This window comes from Phaethon aethereus, assembly GCF_964289735.1.
Source record: "Phaethon aethereus genome assembly, chromosome: 21".
NCBI lineage: Eukaryota > Metazoa > Chordata > Aves > Phaethontiformes > Phaethontidae > Phaethon > Phaethon aethereus.
Window position 1 is genome coordinate 236,038 of NC_138597.1, and position 14,026 is coordinate 250,063.

General features: G+C 43.5%; 1 protein-coding gene across 1 annotated transcript; it reads left to right on the plus strand.

Moving 5' to 3' along the window:
- Positions 1 to 5,935: 5,935 nt before the first annotated feature.
- GUCA2A (guanylate cyclase activator 2A) lies at positions 5,936 to 9,057 on the plus strand (the record flags this gene model as incomplete). The annotated part of the gene is made up of 3 exons (XM_082009313.1): positions 5,936 to 6,010; positions 7,916 to 8,105; positions 8,990 to 9,057. 3 exons carry the CDS (start codon positions 5,936 to 5,938, stop codon positions 9,055 to 9,057), a joined length of 333 nt encoding a protein of 110 aa, XP_081865439.1.
- Between the last annotated feature and the right edge of the window lie 4,969 nt (positions 9,058 to 14,026).

The window sequence follows — 14,026 nt, forward strand, 5'->3', positions numbered from 1 at the left end:
CCCACTATTCCCCATCGCCCTGTGCCACTCAGGGCTGGTGGAACAGGTAGAAGATTCAGGAAGGAAGAGTTCAGCCAGAGAACAGGGCAGGTGGGGGAAGATTGTTTTAGTTTTATCTTTCTTTCCCACCATATTTTTAATTGGCAATAAATTAAATTAACTTTCCCCAAGTTGAGTCTGTTTTGTCCATGATGATAATTGTAAGTTATCTCCCTGTCTTTATTGCAATCCATGGTCTTTTTCATCACATTATAACCCCCTTCCCGGTTGAGGAGGGTAGAGTGAAAGAGTGGCTTGGGTGGGGTCTGGCAGCCAGCCAATGTCAAACCCACCACAAGGATGTTTGATTACCATCCTTTTGGCAGAGGACTCACCTCAGCCCTGCAGACAGGCAGCCTTTCCTGGCCAGGCAGGTAGGACCAGCTGCATGGGATGGGATGTCTTTGGGAGCAGGGAGGGGACATGGCAGGCTGAGCCCCGCCCTGAGGTCCGCGTCTTCCTGCTACCGCTGATGCCTGATCTTAGGTTGGAGGTAAGTGCAGTCCCTAGGTCATTGTCCCCCTACTCCAAGTCTTTGGGTTGTTTCTCCTGGGGTGAGGCCTGGGAACTTCCATATGTGCTTTGTTGCCTTCTCCCAGTCTTCCATTTCCATTTGAGCACTCAGAAAGCTATTACCCCCCTACCCAGGAGCCATTTGTGCAGCTCGGGGCACCTCAGAGATCTTTGTTTCGATGCTTCCATAAGCCCTCTGTGTGCATTTATGTGCCTGGGGAACTCCTTTGTTTTCATTTGAAGTCTCCCTGAGTGTATCACATGAGACTCTGCCGTCCAGAAACCTTTGGTTTGCCTTTGGTTTGCCGTTGGTTGTGCCCCTGAACCCTGCAAGTGCCTTGGGTTATACCCAGCTGCTGGGAGTTACAGAGCTGGAAGCTGAGGTATCCTGGCCCTCATCCACAGGAGCAGCTATGACAGTGTTTGGTTTCATGGAAAGGCTGATGCCCCCTTGCACCCCTGTAGCCATGGCTCAACCCCAGGCATGAGGCGGAGGTGGCCACTGCTCCACTGTGAAACTACAGCCTCACAACCCCGCCATCACCACAGCCTTTTTCCCAGAGCTGCACCTCGACCTGAAACTGCCCCTTACCCCAACCCCATTGACGATTGGCCCCACAGACCAGAAACCACTCCAAACACTGCCCCACTGTAGACTGCCCCCCAATCTGTCCCACGCCACTGCAAAGTAGTTTCGAACTAAGCCCCCAACCCAGAACAGCCGTCACCACAGAGCAACTACTCACACTCAGCCTAGAATGGAGAATCCATCCCCAGCCCCACTTCATGCGGACCGCACAGCCCCATGGTTGCCCCACAGCCCCCCCAGCAGCTTCCACAAGTCCCACAAGGAGTTTGTCTCTTGCTGGGTTCCACTTTGCCAAGCTAGCTGCCCCCTTTCCAGTGCTCAAAGGCCCACGGGGATCTAATGGAACTGGAAGAGGTGCTAAGGGGGCTCCAGCTGTGGCTTTGCTGGTCCCTGGGGACCCTTGGAGCCTTCTCTGGGTCACCTATCTGGACTGGGGAGGTGGTCAGTAAGTGCTGAGGGAAGGAGAGCTGGAAATGGCTGCCAGAGAGGAGGCATTTGTCCTCTTGTCTTGGTGGGCTGGGAGCAGGGCATGAGGAGTTTCTGCTGTGTCTGTGCTCCTGATGTGTCCCCCTGCCACTCAAGCATGTGGGAAGCTGGGACTGGGTCCTAGGGGAGTGGGTGATGGGGCAAAGTCTGTTCTATGGGGATCCAGGGGTGGCTGGGACAAGGGAGCCACTGTAAGCAGTAGTGGTGGCGGTCCCCAACCATGGTGGGGGTTAGTCAGGCAAAGTGGGTTGCAGGGCAGTTTGTCCAAGGTACAGGGAACTAACACCAGGGCAGGGCAGTGTAGAGTGCGTCTGCCTGTGCTTGTCCTCCCAGACAGCAAAGCAAAGCCCCTCCAGTGTGCGAGGCTGGGGCATGGCATAGCCCCCAGCAGGTCTGGGCCTTGAGGAGTGCTCAGACTGGAAAGATGGGCTGCTAGAAGTCTTGTGCTCTTCAATGAAAGGAAATACAAAGTCCTGCTCCTGGCGATGAGCAGCCCCATACACCAGTAAAGGCTGAACAGTATCTTTACAGCAGCTAGGTCTTGGTTGGTCTCAGGATGAACATGAGCTGTCAACAAGCTCTTGTGACAGGGAAGGCCAAGGAAGAGCTTGGCCAGTATGTTGGAGTAGGTGATCCCTCCCTTCTGCTCAGTACTGGTGAGGCCATGTCTGCACTGCTGGGTCCATTGGGGAAGGCGGGGGGGGTGGGGGTGGTGAGAGAAGGGGTTAAGGGAATCTTAGCAGTTAATTAGTAGATAAGGTTTGAAATCTTGTTAGCTATTGCATAAAGTAACTAAAGCAGGAGCTCTGTAGTTCCTTACAAAGACAGTTCCTGATCAACTAACAGGAGCAAGAAGATTTGTGGCTCCTCACAAGGACAGTCCCTGATAAGAATTAGGAACTTGCCTCAAGAAACTAGCTAAAATCGACCCTGCGGTTTGAGTACGAACCAAGGAACAACCGAGTCTGCACAGGGACAAAAGGTTAGAGTGGTGATGAAGAGGAACCACCAACCTTCATCCCCACGACCCCTGACGACCACCACTAGGAGACAATGCGCAAGCGCAGATGGGAGGAGTTCATGGAAATAACATCTTGGAACTCATTTCAGTACGAAGCGGGGACAGATCATGCATATCTATAGGCATATTGTGAAACTTTATGTATATGCAACACTTTGCTGTATATATTTGAAGTAAGTGCCGCGTTGGGGTGCGCACGGTTTTTGGTGGGACTGCTTCCCTGTGCTTCCCAGCACTGAATAAACATACCTACTCCACAATCTTACAGATTGTGGAGTCTGTTTTCCACACGTCAGGGTGGGTCTCCAGTAAAAAACGAAAGATGTAGACATACTGTTTTGTCTTTTCAACATACTTAAAGATCCACCTGTTATCAGAAATATACCTGTAGCTCTTTCTCTTCAGCTCTCACCCTTCTCATTGCTAAAATCATTCTGGCTACAGATTGAACACAAAAGGCATTTAGGGGCCTAGTTACAGATTTACGCTTACTATCAACCTTTTAATTCAAAGGCACAACCTAAAAAAAATCATTCATGGAGGTGACAATGTGTTAGGTGCATCCCAGTTTCTTCTTAAAAAATCCTATCTGCTTAGATATGTGCTCCCATCATCCCTGCCTGTGCCTGGGGTGGACACCATATCGAAACCCTCTTAAGATTCCAGAAGAAGGCATTTGACAACTAAAACATAAGTGATTCCCATCAATAAGATACAGGATACCAACCAGGGGAAGCACATAGTCTGACTTTTGGCAGGGAGTCCTTTTTTCCCAGGTGCTTGGAAAAACTTTTGGGTTTTTTTATATAAGTTTATAGGTGGACTGGATGAATCCAGACAACAGTGCCACTCAGAGGTTTAACTTAACTGGTATTGTCTTAATATTGTCTAAACAAGACAGAAATGAGGGGACCAAAACCTATATCAGTGCTTGACTTAACTCTTAGATAAACTATTCAAAAAACTGTAAGCCAGCCATAACTGTCTTTGCAGGTTTTTTTAAAAGAAGATGGTGGCAAGAGTGTGTACCTCTTGACTGTCAGAAAAGCAGTTACAGCAGAAGCATGGGAACTTCCTACTATCATGCACCATCAGTATGTCAAGCATGACACTGATGAGAAGTGGTAGTCCATGGTCTGACAGGTGTCCTGACTGAGCAGTTTTGGGAACCAAGTATGTAACGGGAGGTAAGGTTTGAATCATCCCTTTCATGCCTCTCAATATACGTTTTTATTCCTTACATTTAATTGCTTGCTTACCCGCGCTTCACCTAGTTGCGTTCCAGGCGTGTCTGTCTCTTGTGACACCTCTCTAAAGCTTTTAGGAAAAGGTTGTTGCTACACCCTCTGCTTGTTACACCCTTGACCAACATTAGCGTAATTAAGGGCACAGGCGTGAGTTGTCCTGGAGTGGCAAATGGTGTTAGCTGTTGGGTATGGCAGCGCAGAAAGCAGAGACAGCATAGCAGCAGAGAAAGCAAGCTCATTTTGTGGTAATGAAGATGCTTTTAGAGATTCAAGTTGATGGATGAGGAGCAGACTGGACTGCTGGAGATGAGAGAAACAGATTATCAGTAAGCAGTCAGCATTATCAGCTGAGGGGTAGCTTCAGCTTTATCGAAATTTTTGGGGTATACCACAGAAGTCCCATTCCCTCCCTACAAAGCCACTGCCTGGGAACTCCTGGCTGCTTTAGTTTCTGGAATTTTTATTCTACGCAGCATCGTAGTTTTCGCTGTAATCTTAGCAATGGATTGGAATACAGTAAGAAGTAATTAGAGCCTTTGCCAGTGTAAAACATTGTTGACATTTCAGAAAGTGGCTTAGTGTTGCCCTCCTCCGTTCTGCCAGTTGTCAGGAAGATGGTTTGAGTGTTACTCCAAAGACACAATATGCTAGAAATCATTTACAGATTAAAGGACCTGAGCTTGATGGGAAGAACTGAGCTGAGGGAGGCATGTTGATGCTTCTCCATCTGTGTAACATTACCGATGTGTTTCTGGATTTTGTGGTTTAACCCAGCAGGTAGCCAAAACAACCACACAGCCGTTCACTCACCTTCCCCCCTCCCAACAGTGTGGGGAAGAAAGTCAGGAAAGGAAAAGGGTAAAACTCATGGGCTGAGATAAAGACAGTTCAATAGGACAGGGGGAAAAAAAAAAAAAAAGAATATACAAAACAAGCGATGCACAGCATAATTGCTCACCACCCGCTGACCGATGCCCAGTTAGTTCCTGAGCGGCAGTGCCCCCTCAGCCAACTCCTCCAGTTTATATACTGAGCACGGTGTCATATGGTATGGAGTATCTCTTCAGCCAGTTTGGGTCAGGTGTTCTGGCTGTGTCCCCTCCCGGGTTCCCACACCCCCCCCACCTTCTCGCTAGCTGGCCAGAGCACGGAAAGCTGAGAAGTCCTTGACTGCTTAGCAACAACCCAAAACATCACTACGTTATTAATATTTTCTCATCCCAGATCCAAAACATAGTCTTGCACTAGCTCCTATGAAGAAAACTAACTCTATCCCAGCTGAAACCAGGACACTGGATAAAAGTGAAAGTCACAGAGAAATACATTTGATTCATGGCAGCCTTTATGCTTAATGACAATCCCTGTGCATTTTAATTTGCTGCTGAAAAAAACAGCAACAAGATGACATTTTATATCTGGTCATATTCCAGCAGAGCCTGTGTTCATCTGTTTTGGTCCATTGCTCCTGTCTTAGTACCTGTAATCCCCAGAAGAGGGAACTGATTAGCCAGCAATCAGTTCAGGAGGCCATTTTTTTTTTCTGTCATCTCCTTCCAAATCTCTTTCTTTCTCACAGCTCTGCAGGAAGTGGCTAGAAACCTGACATACTTTCCCCATATGGAGTCTGAAATTCAGATGTTGTGTAGTTCAACATCTACCGTTTCTTTACTGTAGTCTGGAATGTTGAATGTTTTGCCTGCCTGCGTCATGGCCAGTTTCTCAAAGCAAGAGAGACTCATTAACCCCAGGGTCTCTCTGGGTGTGACTAGCCTACTCTGCTAATGCATAGATAACTGATAGTCCACCGAGGGTTTATTATATGTCAATAAAGAGTTTACATTAATGGATTACCAAGTAAATGCTCTGTGAAGTCTTTATAAGGTTCAGCTTTGCTCTGGGTGCATAGAACTTTGACTGCTAGGCAGTCTGAGTGCTAAGAAGAGAGGAAGTCTGAGAGGCAGAAAAGACAGACAGGGAAAGACTAAAGCCAGAGAAAATAAAATATATTCAGGTTAGGAAAGGTTACACTTTGCAGGCACTATGAAAGGCTTTTTTTCCTTTACAGTCCTTGTAGTCCTTTTAGTGGTGCACAACTCCCAAGCAGTATACGTTCAGGTGAGTTTTCTGCTCTTTAAATTGTTGGTATTAAAGTACTGATATTATGTGAAGTGTTGTGGCTGCAACAGGCATCTTGAGCTAAGCTAATACTAAACTAATAGACCTGAAATTTTGCTTTGCGCTGGCTTGCTATCCAACTTCATTTCCCTGTGGTTCAGTTTTTCTTTCTCTAAAATGCTTTGGGTATTACTAACATGCTGCTGCCATTTAATTAACTTCACCAATCATATCACTGCTGACTGAGGCATTGCATTTCCAGTTATATTTTGCACATAACCACACATGTGAAGCTGCAAGAACTGGGGACAACTCTTACTTTACAGAACGATGTAAACAAGACGTGACAAAAGAGAAATTATCTTGTCTTGTGTGCTTCTGGGCAGGAAATTCTTTATGAAAATGATATGTGATGGAGCCTACACACTGTTACATATAAAAAAAAGTGAAACAATTGCTTAACTGGATACAATGAAATATTAATGGGCAGATAAGCTATTAGAGGAGGCGATATAAAATTTTCCAAAATACACGGCACCTATGACTGATATTACATGTAACATAGAAGCAGCTAAGAAGGTACTTCCGTGCTCTTGTCTGTACTGGGGAGTGTGTTGGATGTGTCCACACTCATCCTTAGAAATAGATTGTGATGTTTCAGTTTGACTGCAATGTAGGTAACATCCTCAGACTACCAAGAGAGCTAATATTTTTTAAACAATTGTTGACTCATATGAGCACAGTAGGTTACCAGGGATCAGGTACTATCTTTCTGTCTTGAAATATCACCTTTTTCTCCTTTGTATGTCAGATATATCCAGAGATAGCAAGTTTAAGCTATTCCTTTTTTCCAAACCATTTTTTAACATTTACAGTCACCAGGGAAACAGATCCCTTTCTACTTAATGAAAAAACCCTCAATTTTCCACTTGGAGGCATAAAAAAGTAGGTAAATGAGAATAGCTCTTTCTAGGTTGGATTTATTCTACACACATATATTCTACATACATATATTCTACATATCCTAGGTTGGATTCTACACTTTTTTAAGTGTGGAAAGTGCAGCTCTGTAATTTTAGCTTATCTTTGTAGTTGAATTTTTATCTCATTAATCATTAGATCTGTATTTCCCTCAATATATCTGTAGTGTACTCTGCAAGTTTATGACCTGAACGGCGGAAATCACTTGAAACTGAGGGAATGACCATTAACAGATGCACAGGGCCTAGCAATCTAAACCATGGAGTAATATTTCTCAGAATACTATCCTGGCCTCCTGAAGCTTTTGGTATGAGCTTTGAATCAGAAGTGTCATATTTATGCTGCCAATAGCTTGTGTTCAATTGACTGTATGGACAGGTTTTAAATTAATGTCACAGTACCTTGGGGTGAGAGATTTCTGCTCTTAACAATGTTTAACATGAAGCAACAGCTCCTTTTCTGAGGTTAGAGCTTGCCACGTGACAGCCAATGCTTAAAGTTCTCTACTGGTGTATTAGAAGAAAGAGTGAACAGAATAAATTCCCTTTTGCCCCATTCTATTCATGATTTTGTAAATCTCTGCTACATATTACACAGTCATGTCTCTGCAGATTCCCAGCCTGTGTCTTTCAAGCCCAGATTTAATGGTTCTCTCTCATGGGAGTGAGAAATGCACTAATTCTCCATCCATGGTAATATATAATGAACACTCTGACTAGTCAGCCAGGTCTCACTGCTTCTCTGAAAGGTCTTTGACTTGAAGAGCTGATCATTTTGCCTTCAGCCAGCACCGACTTTATCGAGGCTTTGTTTCAAAACTGTCTTCCCATCTTAGAGTTTTTGGGAGAGCTCATGGTTGAAATGGAATGGATTTGCCTAAGGATTGACTTCCTGGCGCCTTTTTTTCTGTTTCTGTCTACATAGGATGGAGACTTGAAATTCTCCCTTGACTCCGTGAAGAAACTAAAGGAGCTTATGGATGAGAACAGACACATTAACCCTCGCATGGTGCCTTCAATGGCTAGCTATTCTCCTTGTGATGAAAAAGATCTCCCTGAGGAGTTCCAATCTGTGTGCAAAAGAGAAGATGCATCAATGATTTTTGAGAGGCTGAGTATGTAACTCATATTGTATAGTTGCCTTTTTTATCACACATTTCAACCTTCAATATTCAAATAGCAGCAGGCAAAGAAACATAATTACTGTTCTGTCAATTCTAAAGCAAATGAGAGAGTCTGTGCTGCCTTTCTACTACCCCTCCTACAAGAGTTCATCTACACTAGCTGTGACCCCCCTACAAGAAAATTCCTGCTGTGCTGAGCTTAGTTGTAGCTTGTACAGATCAGGTTGCTGTAACCATTAAAAAATTTCCTCCAAGTAGCTGCACAGTAACTTAGATGACATGTGAGAGAGCCCATGATCACCTCTGGTTTAAGGGATAAAGCAGGGTTATATTGCTCAGTTCTAGCTACCTACACGTTGTGAGCAGATCTAATTGCTCTAATTAGTGTAAAAGGTGTTTCTCCAGGTAGCCTAAAAAAGATGTGACATGTAAAGGACATGAATCACTCTTGGTCACAATCTGTCTTGGAGACACAGTCATTCTTCAGCTGGGTGGTACAATGTCTTGTTTTTTATTTTATTATGTTGCATTTATCTACTGAACAACACAATGGACACTTTAGGAAGGTATACTACTAATATAACCAATGTTGTGATTCTACAAGCCACATGCTCACCAACATCCCACAAAGATGTCCTGTTGTTCTCTTGCCTCCACATTTTCCCATTGTTTCCCAATGAATTCAGGTTTGATTTCATTCTCTCAGTCGGATATTTGCAAGAACTAATTTTACTTATACCAGTAATAACATCAAGAAACTTTAAAACTCATAAAGCAGTGATGGAATGTAGTCTCCAAACCCCTTGATATTTAGCTGTGCTCTCCAAGAAGTTCTCATTCCATATCATTGAAACCCTTCCTGTTCTCTCCAACAGAACTGGCTGTCCAAGAAGCTGATTTGTGCGAAATCTGTGCCAATGCTGCTTGTGCTGGCTGCTTTTGAATAAGGATGAAACAATCCAAAGAAGATATGTCAAGCTAGGAAGTTTGTGCATTCACATTTCAAGATCACATACTTTCACAAATCAATATTTTGGCTCCATCTCCACTACAGTCAAACTGGAGGTGCTAGCTCATAGAGACATACAGGGATAGTCCTGAAGAAGGCAGATCAAATACCACCATTAGTTCACTTTTGGCAACGATGAGACTGTAAACCTCATCCTGATAGGTTTCCGTTCTGCAAGAGTTGTGTCACACTAGAAAGAAAATGTCCTGGGCACAGACTCATTTTCCACTATTTTGTCTGGATTGGAGCATAATGGGTGAAAGTAAAAAATCAGCAGCCTCCTGCAGTCTTTTCAATATCTAAATCTGCCTGTGATTTAGCCTCCCCTACACATCACACCCAGCAGCACTAGGTTATCATCTTTTCCAGCCCATGCTTTCCAGTGTGTTTGATTAACTATACCTCTACCTTTAGAGCTGCATGTGACATGCACATTTTTGTAAGAGAATTGCAGCAAGTAACGTGGGAACAAATTATTGGTGTTTAACAACACTTTCACAGCCAGCAAATTACCAGTCTGTTACTTGTACTAATCATTGCCAGCTTAGGAAATGGATGTAGAAGACACAGGAACAGTTTCTACAAAGTTGTATGGGCGTTCCCTCCTTTTGAGATATTCATGTTCGTTAAGCTTTATTTAAGAGAAAGGAAGGCCAAACTGAAATATGGGAATCACTTTGAAATTAAAACATTGCCTTGTTTTTTTTCTTATTGATGGCAAGGTTGTGAAGAAAGGATCTGCCCATGTTTATATGCTGTATATGAAATAAGAGCTACTAATAATTTTGGGGTGTTTATCTTTTTGCTAGGTTTTGAGGTGGTTTTTTTTTGTTATAGTCTGCTTGCCTACTTGCTTTTCTCCTGTATAAGATCTTTCGTGTCTGGGTCTTCACTGGAATAAAAGATATCTTGTTAATATTTTCCTGAACTTGAAACAATTTGTGGTCCTTATATGGATCATGGTAATATAAGACTACATCACAGCTTTTAAATTATTCCTTCTTACTTTTAACTGTTGAACTATTATCTCAATTTCATATATATATATGGGGCCCTGAACTCAGTAAATAAGTTTTCAAAATACTGCCAAAGCTAGAAAGCTAAACATTTAAGCCAGGAACTAGGAGTCTAAATCCAGAACTAAATCCATGTTTTTTAAAAAATAATATTAGGTGTATAAATTCCTGTTTCATTTAACAGAAGAGCATGCGGGTGCAGAAAATAATTCCTCACATCCAGTATGTTGACTATTCCAGTACAAAAAACATCCAAATGTTTTGCAAATTTGCAAATGCAGAACAGAGTGTCACACTGGATTTCCGAACTCAAAACACTGCCTTGCCTTATTTTAACCCTGAAGTTATTTCTCTGCACATAGAAATATGGCTTATTATTTTCTGTTAAAAATAACATAACAAATGAAGCACAACAGCTTGGAATGGCTCACATAGAGAGAACACACTATGCATTGGGGGATTATAAAGGAGGGTTGTGTCACTAGGAGGGAAGAGAGGAGGGCACGCAATCGAAACAAACAAAGCAAGCCAAGAATCAACAGCCAGGAGTGGAGTTCCAGTTTTGTAGCAGGCTGTAGAAAGCCCACTATAGAAACCAAATTTTAGAGAACTACTATTTCTCAACAGCCTCTGGGACTGTAGGCACAGCATACACAGAGCTAAGCTAAGCAAAGACTTCATTAGGCTGGGTTACCAGCTTAGCCACTGACCTACTGTCACCTGCATACAGTTTGTGGGAAATATCCTGAAGGCTTCTTGCTTGTAAAGAAACCCCAAGCTGATTTGTTGAACTGCTGATGCTGTGTTGAGACATACTAGCCACTGGAGGTGTGCATATTAACTAGTGGAGTGTTATTATTTAAAAGGAGAAGATTGATTTGCTTTAAGAAGTAACCTTTATAGTAAATGCTAAAATTGCTTCTCCACACAGGAAAGCTGCTATGTCCTCCTCTGATGCTCAGCATTGTCTTCAAGGCCAGCATACCAAACACACACTAATGAGAGAGGAAATGAAGGAAAAACGAGATTAGAGAAGAAATGTCCTCTAGTTTTCATTGCCTTTATTGCCATATATAAGATAAATTCTTCATCTAATCAAAACTGGTAAATTGCTGGCTCAGCTCAGTTATCTCACCTAATTGCACCTTTCAAAGGTAATGAGGAGAACCGTAAGATTGTAACCTTAAGTAGTACCCTCAGGAAAGTGTCAGATACACTGAGCTTAACAACATATTTTTAGGCTATTTTTCCTCACACCGCATCGCCTCAAAGGGTGTTCAAGGGCAAGTTAACTTAAACTATTCGTTGATGTATGTGTACAGAGCCCCGCATGCCTAGTGACCAGGTATACATGCAAACAGTCTCTTCCTTCTACGGCTCCCCGCCTTGTCCTGAGCCATAGCAGACATTCGATTCTATTTATATAAGTCTGTAAACAGACACATTGTAGACAATGATGCTATGAACTGGTCCCAGTATCCTGGTCCACACCAAGAAATAAGTAGATGTGTAACAACAACAAAAGCCCTACTTCCATGTTTCAGAATCATTGCCGTTAGCACAAACCAATTTAAAATGTATATGAGACCGTAAATAGAACCAACATATAAGAATTAAAAATATTCAAGTGATAAATAAAGGAAGGTGTCCTTCATTAAGCAGTGTCAGATGGATTCAAGACTAAACAGTTGGGACTGTTTTCAAATGCTGTGTGGCTTTTTTCCTTCATTGAGTTGAATGACTCCTGTTCAACGCAAGTTTATTACACAAATTCAGTCTCGAGTTGTAGTACTTCCCCACCCCAATTCAAAACTCTTGACTTTTAGAAAATATTTTAGTTGGCAATTTCATACAAGTGTCACACAAAGATACACTATAAGTCACTTGATAAGCAGAGTAACAGGGCTGGACCTGCTGCCTTTGCACTGTGTATTTTATCAGTAGTATGCAATGGTTCATTTCTGGTTTATGGCTCTTATTGCAAACTGAAATTGTCGCTTTTGCTCTGCGCTCTGTCATGCCAATAGATATGTAATCAGACCAGGAGATGGAAACTCATTATTAAAAGCTGAATTTGTCTCATTAATTTCTTCTGGTGAGCTCTTCTAACATTTCTTGTACTTTCGCTTCATGTTCACATCCTTTGACAACAAATTTTACTATGCTATTTAATTCTGATCAGGACTTTGCAGGACTGCAGAAGAGTTTTGCTTTGTTTTAAACACAGAAAAGTGATGGATTTAAGGTCTTTGGATAGGAATGAAAAGTTCAGGGTGTGTCTTAAGCACATATTGGAGCACAAATAATGTCAGAATTTTACTATTATTTTACTTATTACAAAAGCTGAGAACTGGTGGTCCAGGCTGAAGATTTTTGAGAGTCTAGATACATGACCTTCCAAGGGCAGACACCTCAATGCATACATCAGAAGACAAATGCCAGACACTGATTACCATGGCTAGCCTGGTCAGACCACGGGACATACATACACTGGCTGGAACCTGCTTCCTAGTTTAGAGCTTTTCACACCCCAAAGAAGCACAAATCTGGATTGCCAGAGAGTTTCTAAAGCCCCAAGATGACAGAACTGAAATGGGCCTTTCTTCTAGCACAGAAGCCCGATAGGGGATTTCTGTCATAGGCATTGTGGAGAGCAGAGCCCCCACCCCAAGGGCTGAGCTCCAATCTCCTCCTCTCTTCCTCCTGTGAACATGTGAACCCAATTCTCAGCGAATTGAAAGGGGAAGAAAGTAGACAACACACATGTCTGATCAGGGTGAAACCTCTCGCGAAAGAGAAGCATAGATAAAGAAAGAAAACACAGAGAAATGCTCCTGAGTCCTTGCAGCCACAGGTTTCGCCTCCCGCTTCTGTCCATGGCATATCCTTTGCATGGAGGAGCAAGGCCAGGAATGCTTGCAGGAGACATCCTCTTAAACTCAAAATGCACTTCACTCCACAAAGATGGACGAAAGCCATCTCTGTACTTGCTCTGAAATGCAATCTGTCAGAGCAGCTGAAAGTCCACAAGCAGCCAGAGTCCTGGCTGCCACTTCATACACTATTGTCAGGGGTTAGCAAGGTCTGGAGACATTCCCTGTTGGGACATTGGGAGTTTGGAAGTTACCTAGAGAAGCATTGCTCCATATCTGCTGCTTCTATTACCAAGCCATGTCAGAGATGACTGGTGCACAAGCCAAAAGCAGCAAGTCATCACATCGCAGGGGGACACCATGTCAGCTATGAAGCAGTGGCAATGAAGATGACTGGCTGCTCAAAAAGAGAAGCCTCTTATCATGCACTCCTTCCCTCCAAAGAGCACAGAGTAGATCCTGCACTGCATTTTCAAGGCTTTTTGGTGCCATCTGTCATGCCTCTGAGGGCATTAAGGGCTTTAATAGCCCTGACAAGGTTACCTGAGGCCCCACCCACAATCCCTGCCCATGGTCTTTCATTTCAGTCCAGCTCTGGGCCTGCCTGAGCTATATTGTAGGAGTACTGGTCTCCACCACGTGTCTGTGCCTGGCCATGGACCCTGATTATCAGGACCCAAACCCATAGACCAACACCCTAGCCTGAGCTCGGACCTGTTTCTTCATTATAGACCTGCCTGCTGATCATGGTGCTCTGTCTGATTCTCTTTACTGTCACTGGCCCCAAATCTGGTCCTGATCTGCACATTGACTTCCCAAATTAACTTCAGACCTGCCTCATCACCATAAATAATCCTGAAAATTTGAACTCTTTGTTGAACCTGACCCCTGTCTTTAGGTCTGCCTTGATCATCTCACCCAGGTGCTGTGGGACTGTGCTGTGGCTGGTGAGACCACTACCCCACTGCCCCTTGGCTCCCAGCTCTCTAGCCCTAGGGAGCAGACGGCTCTCAC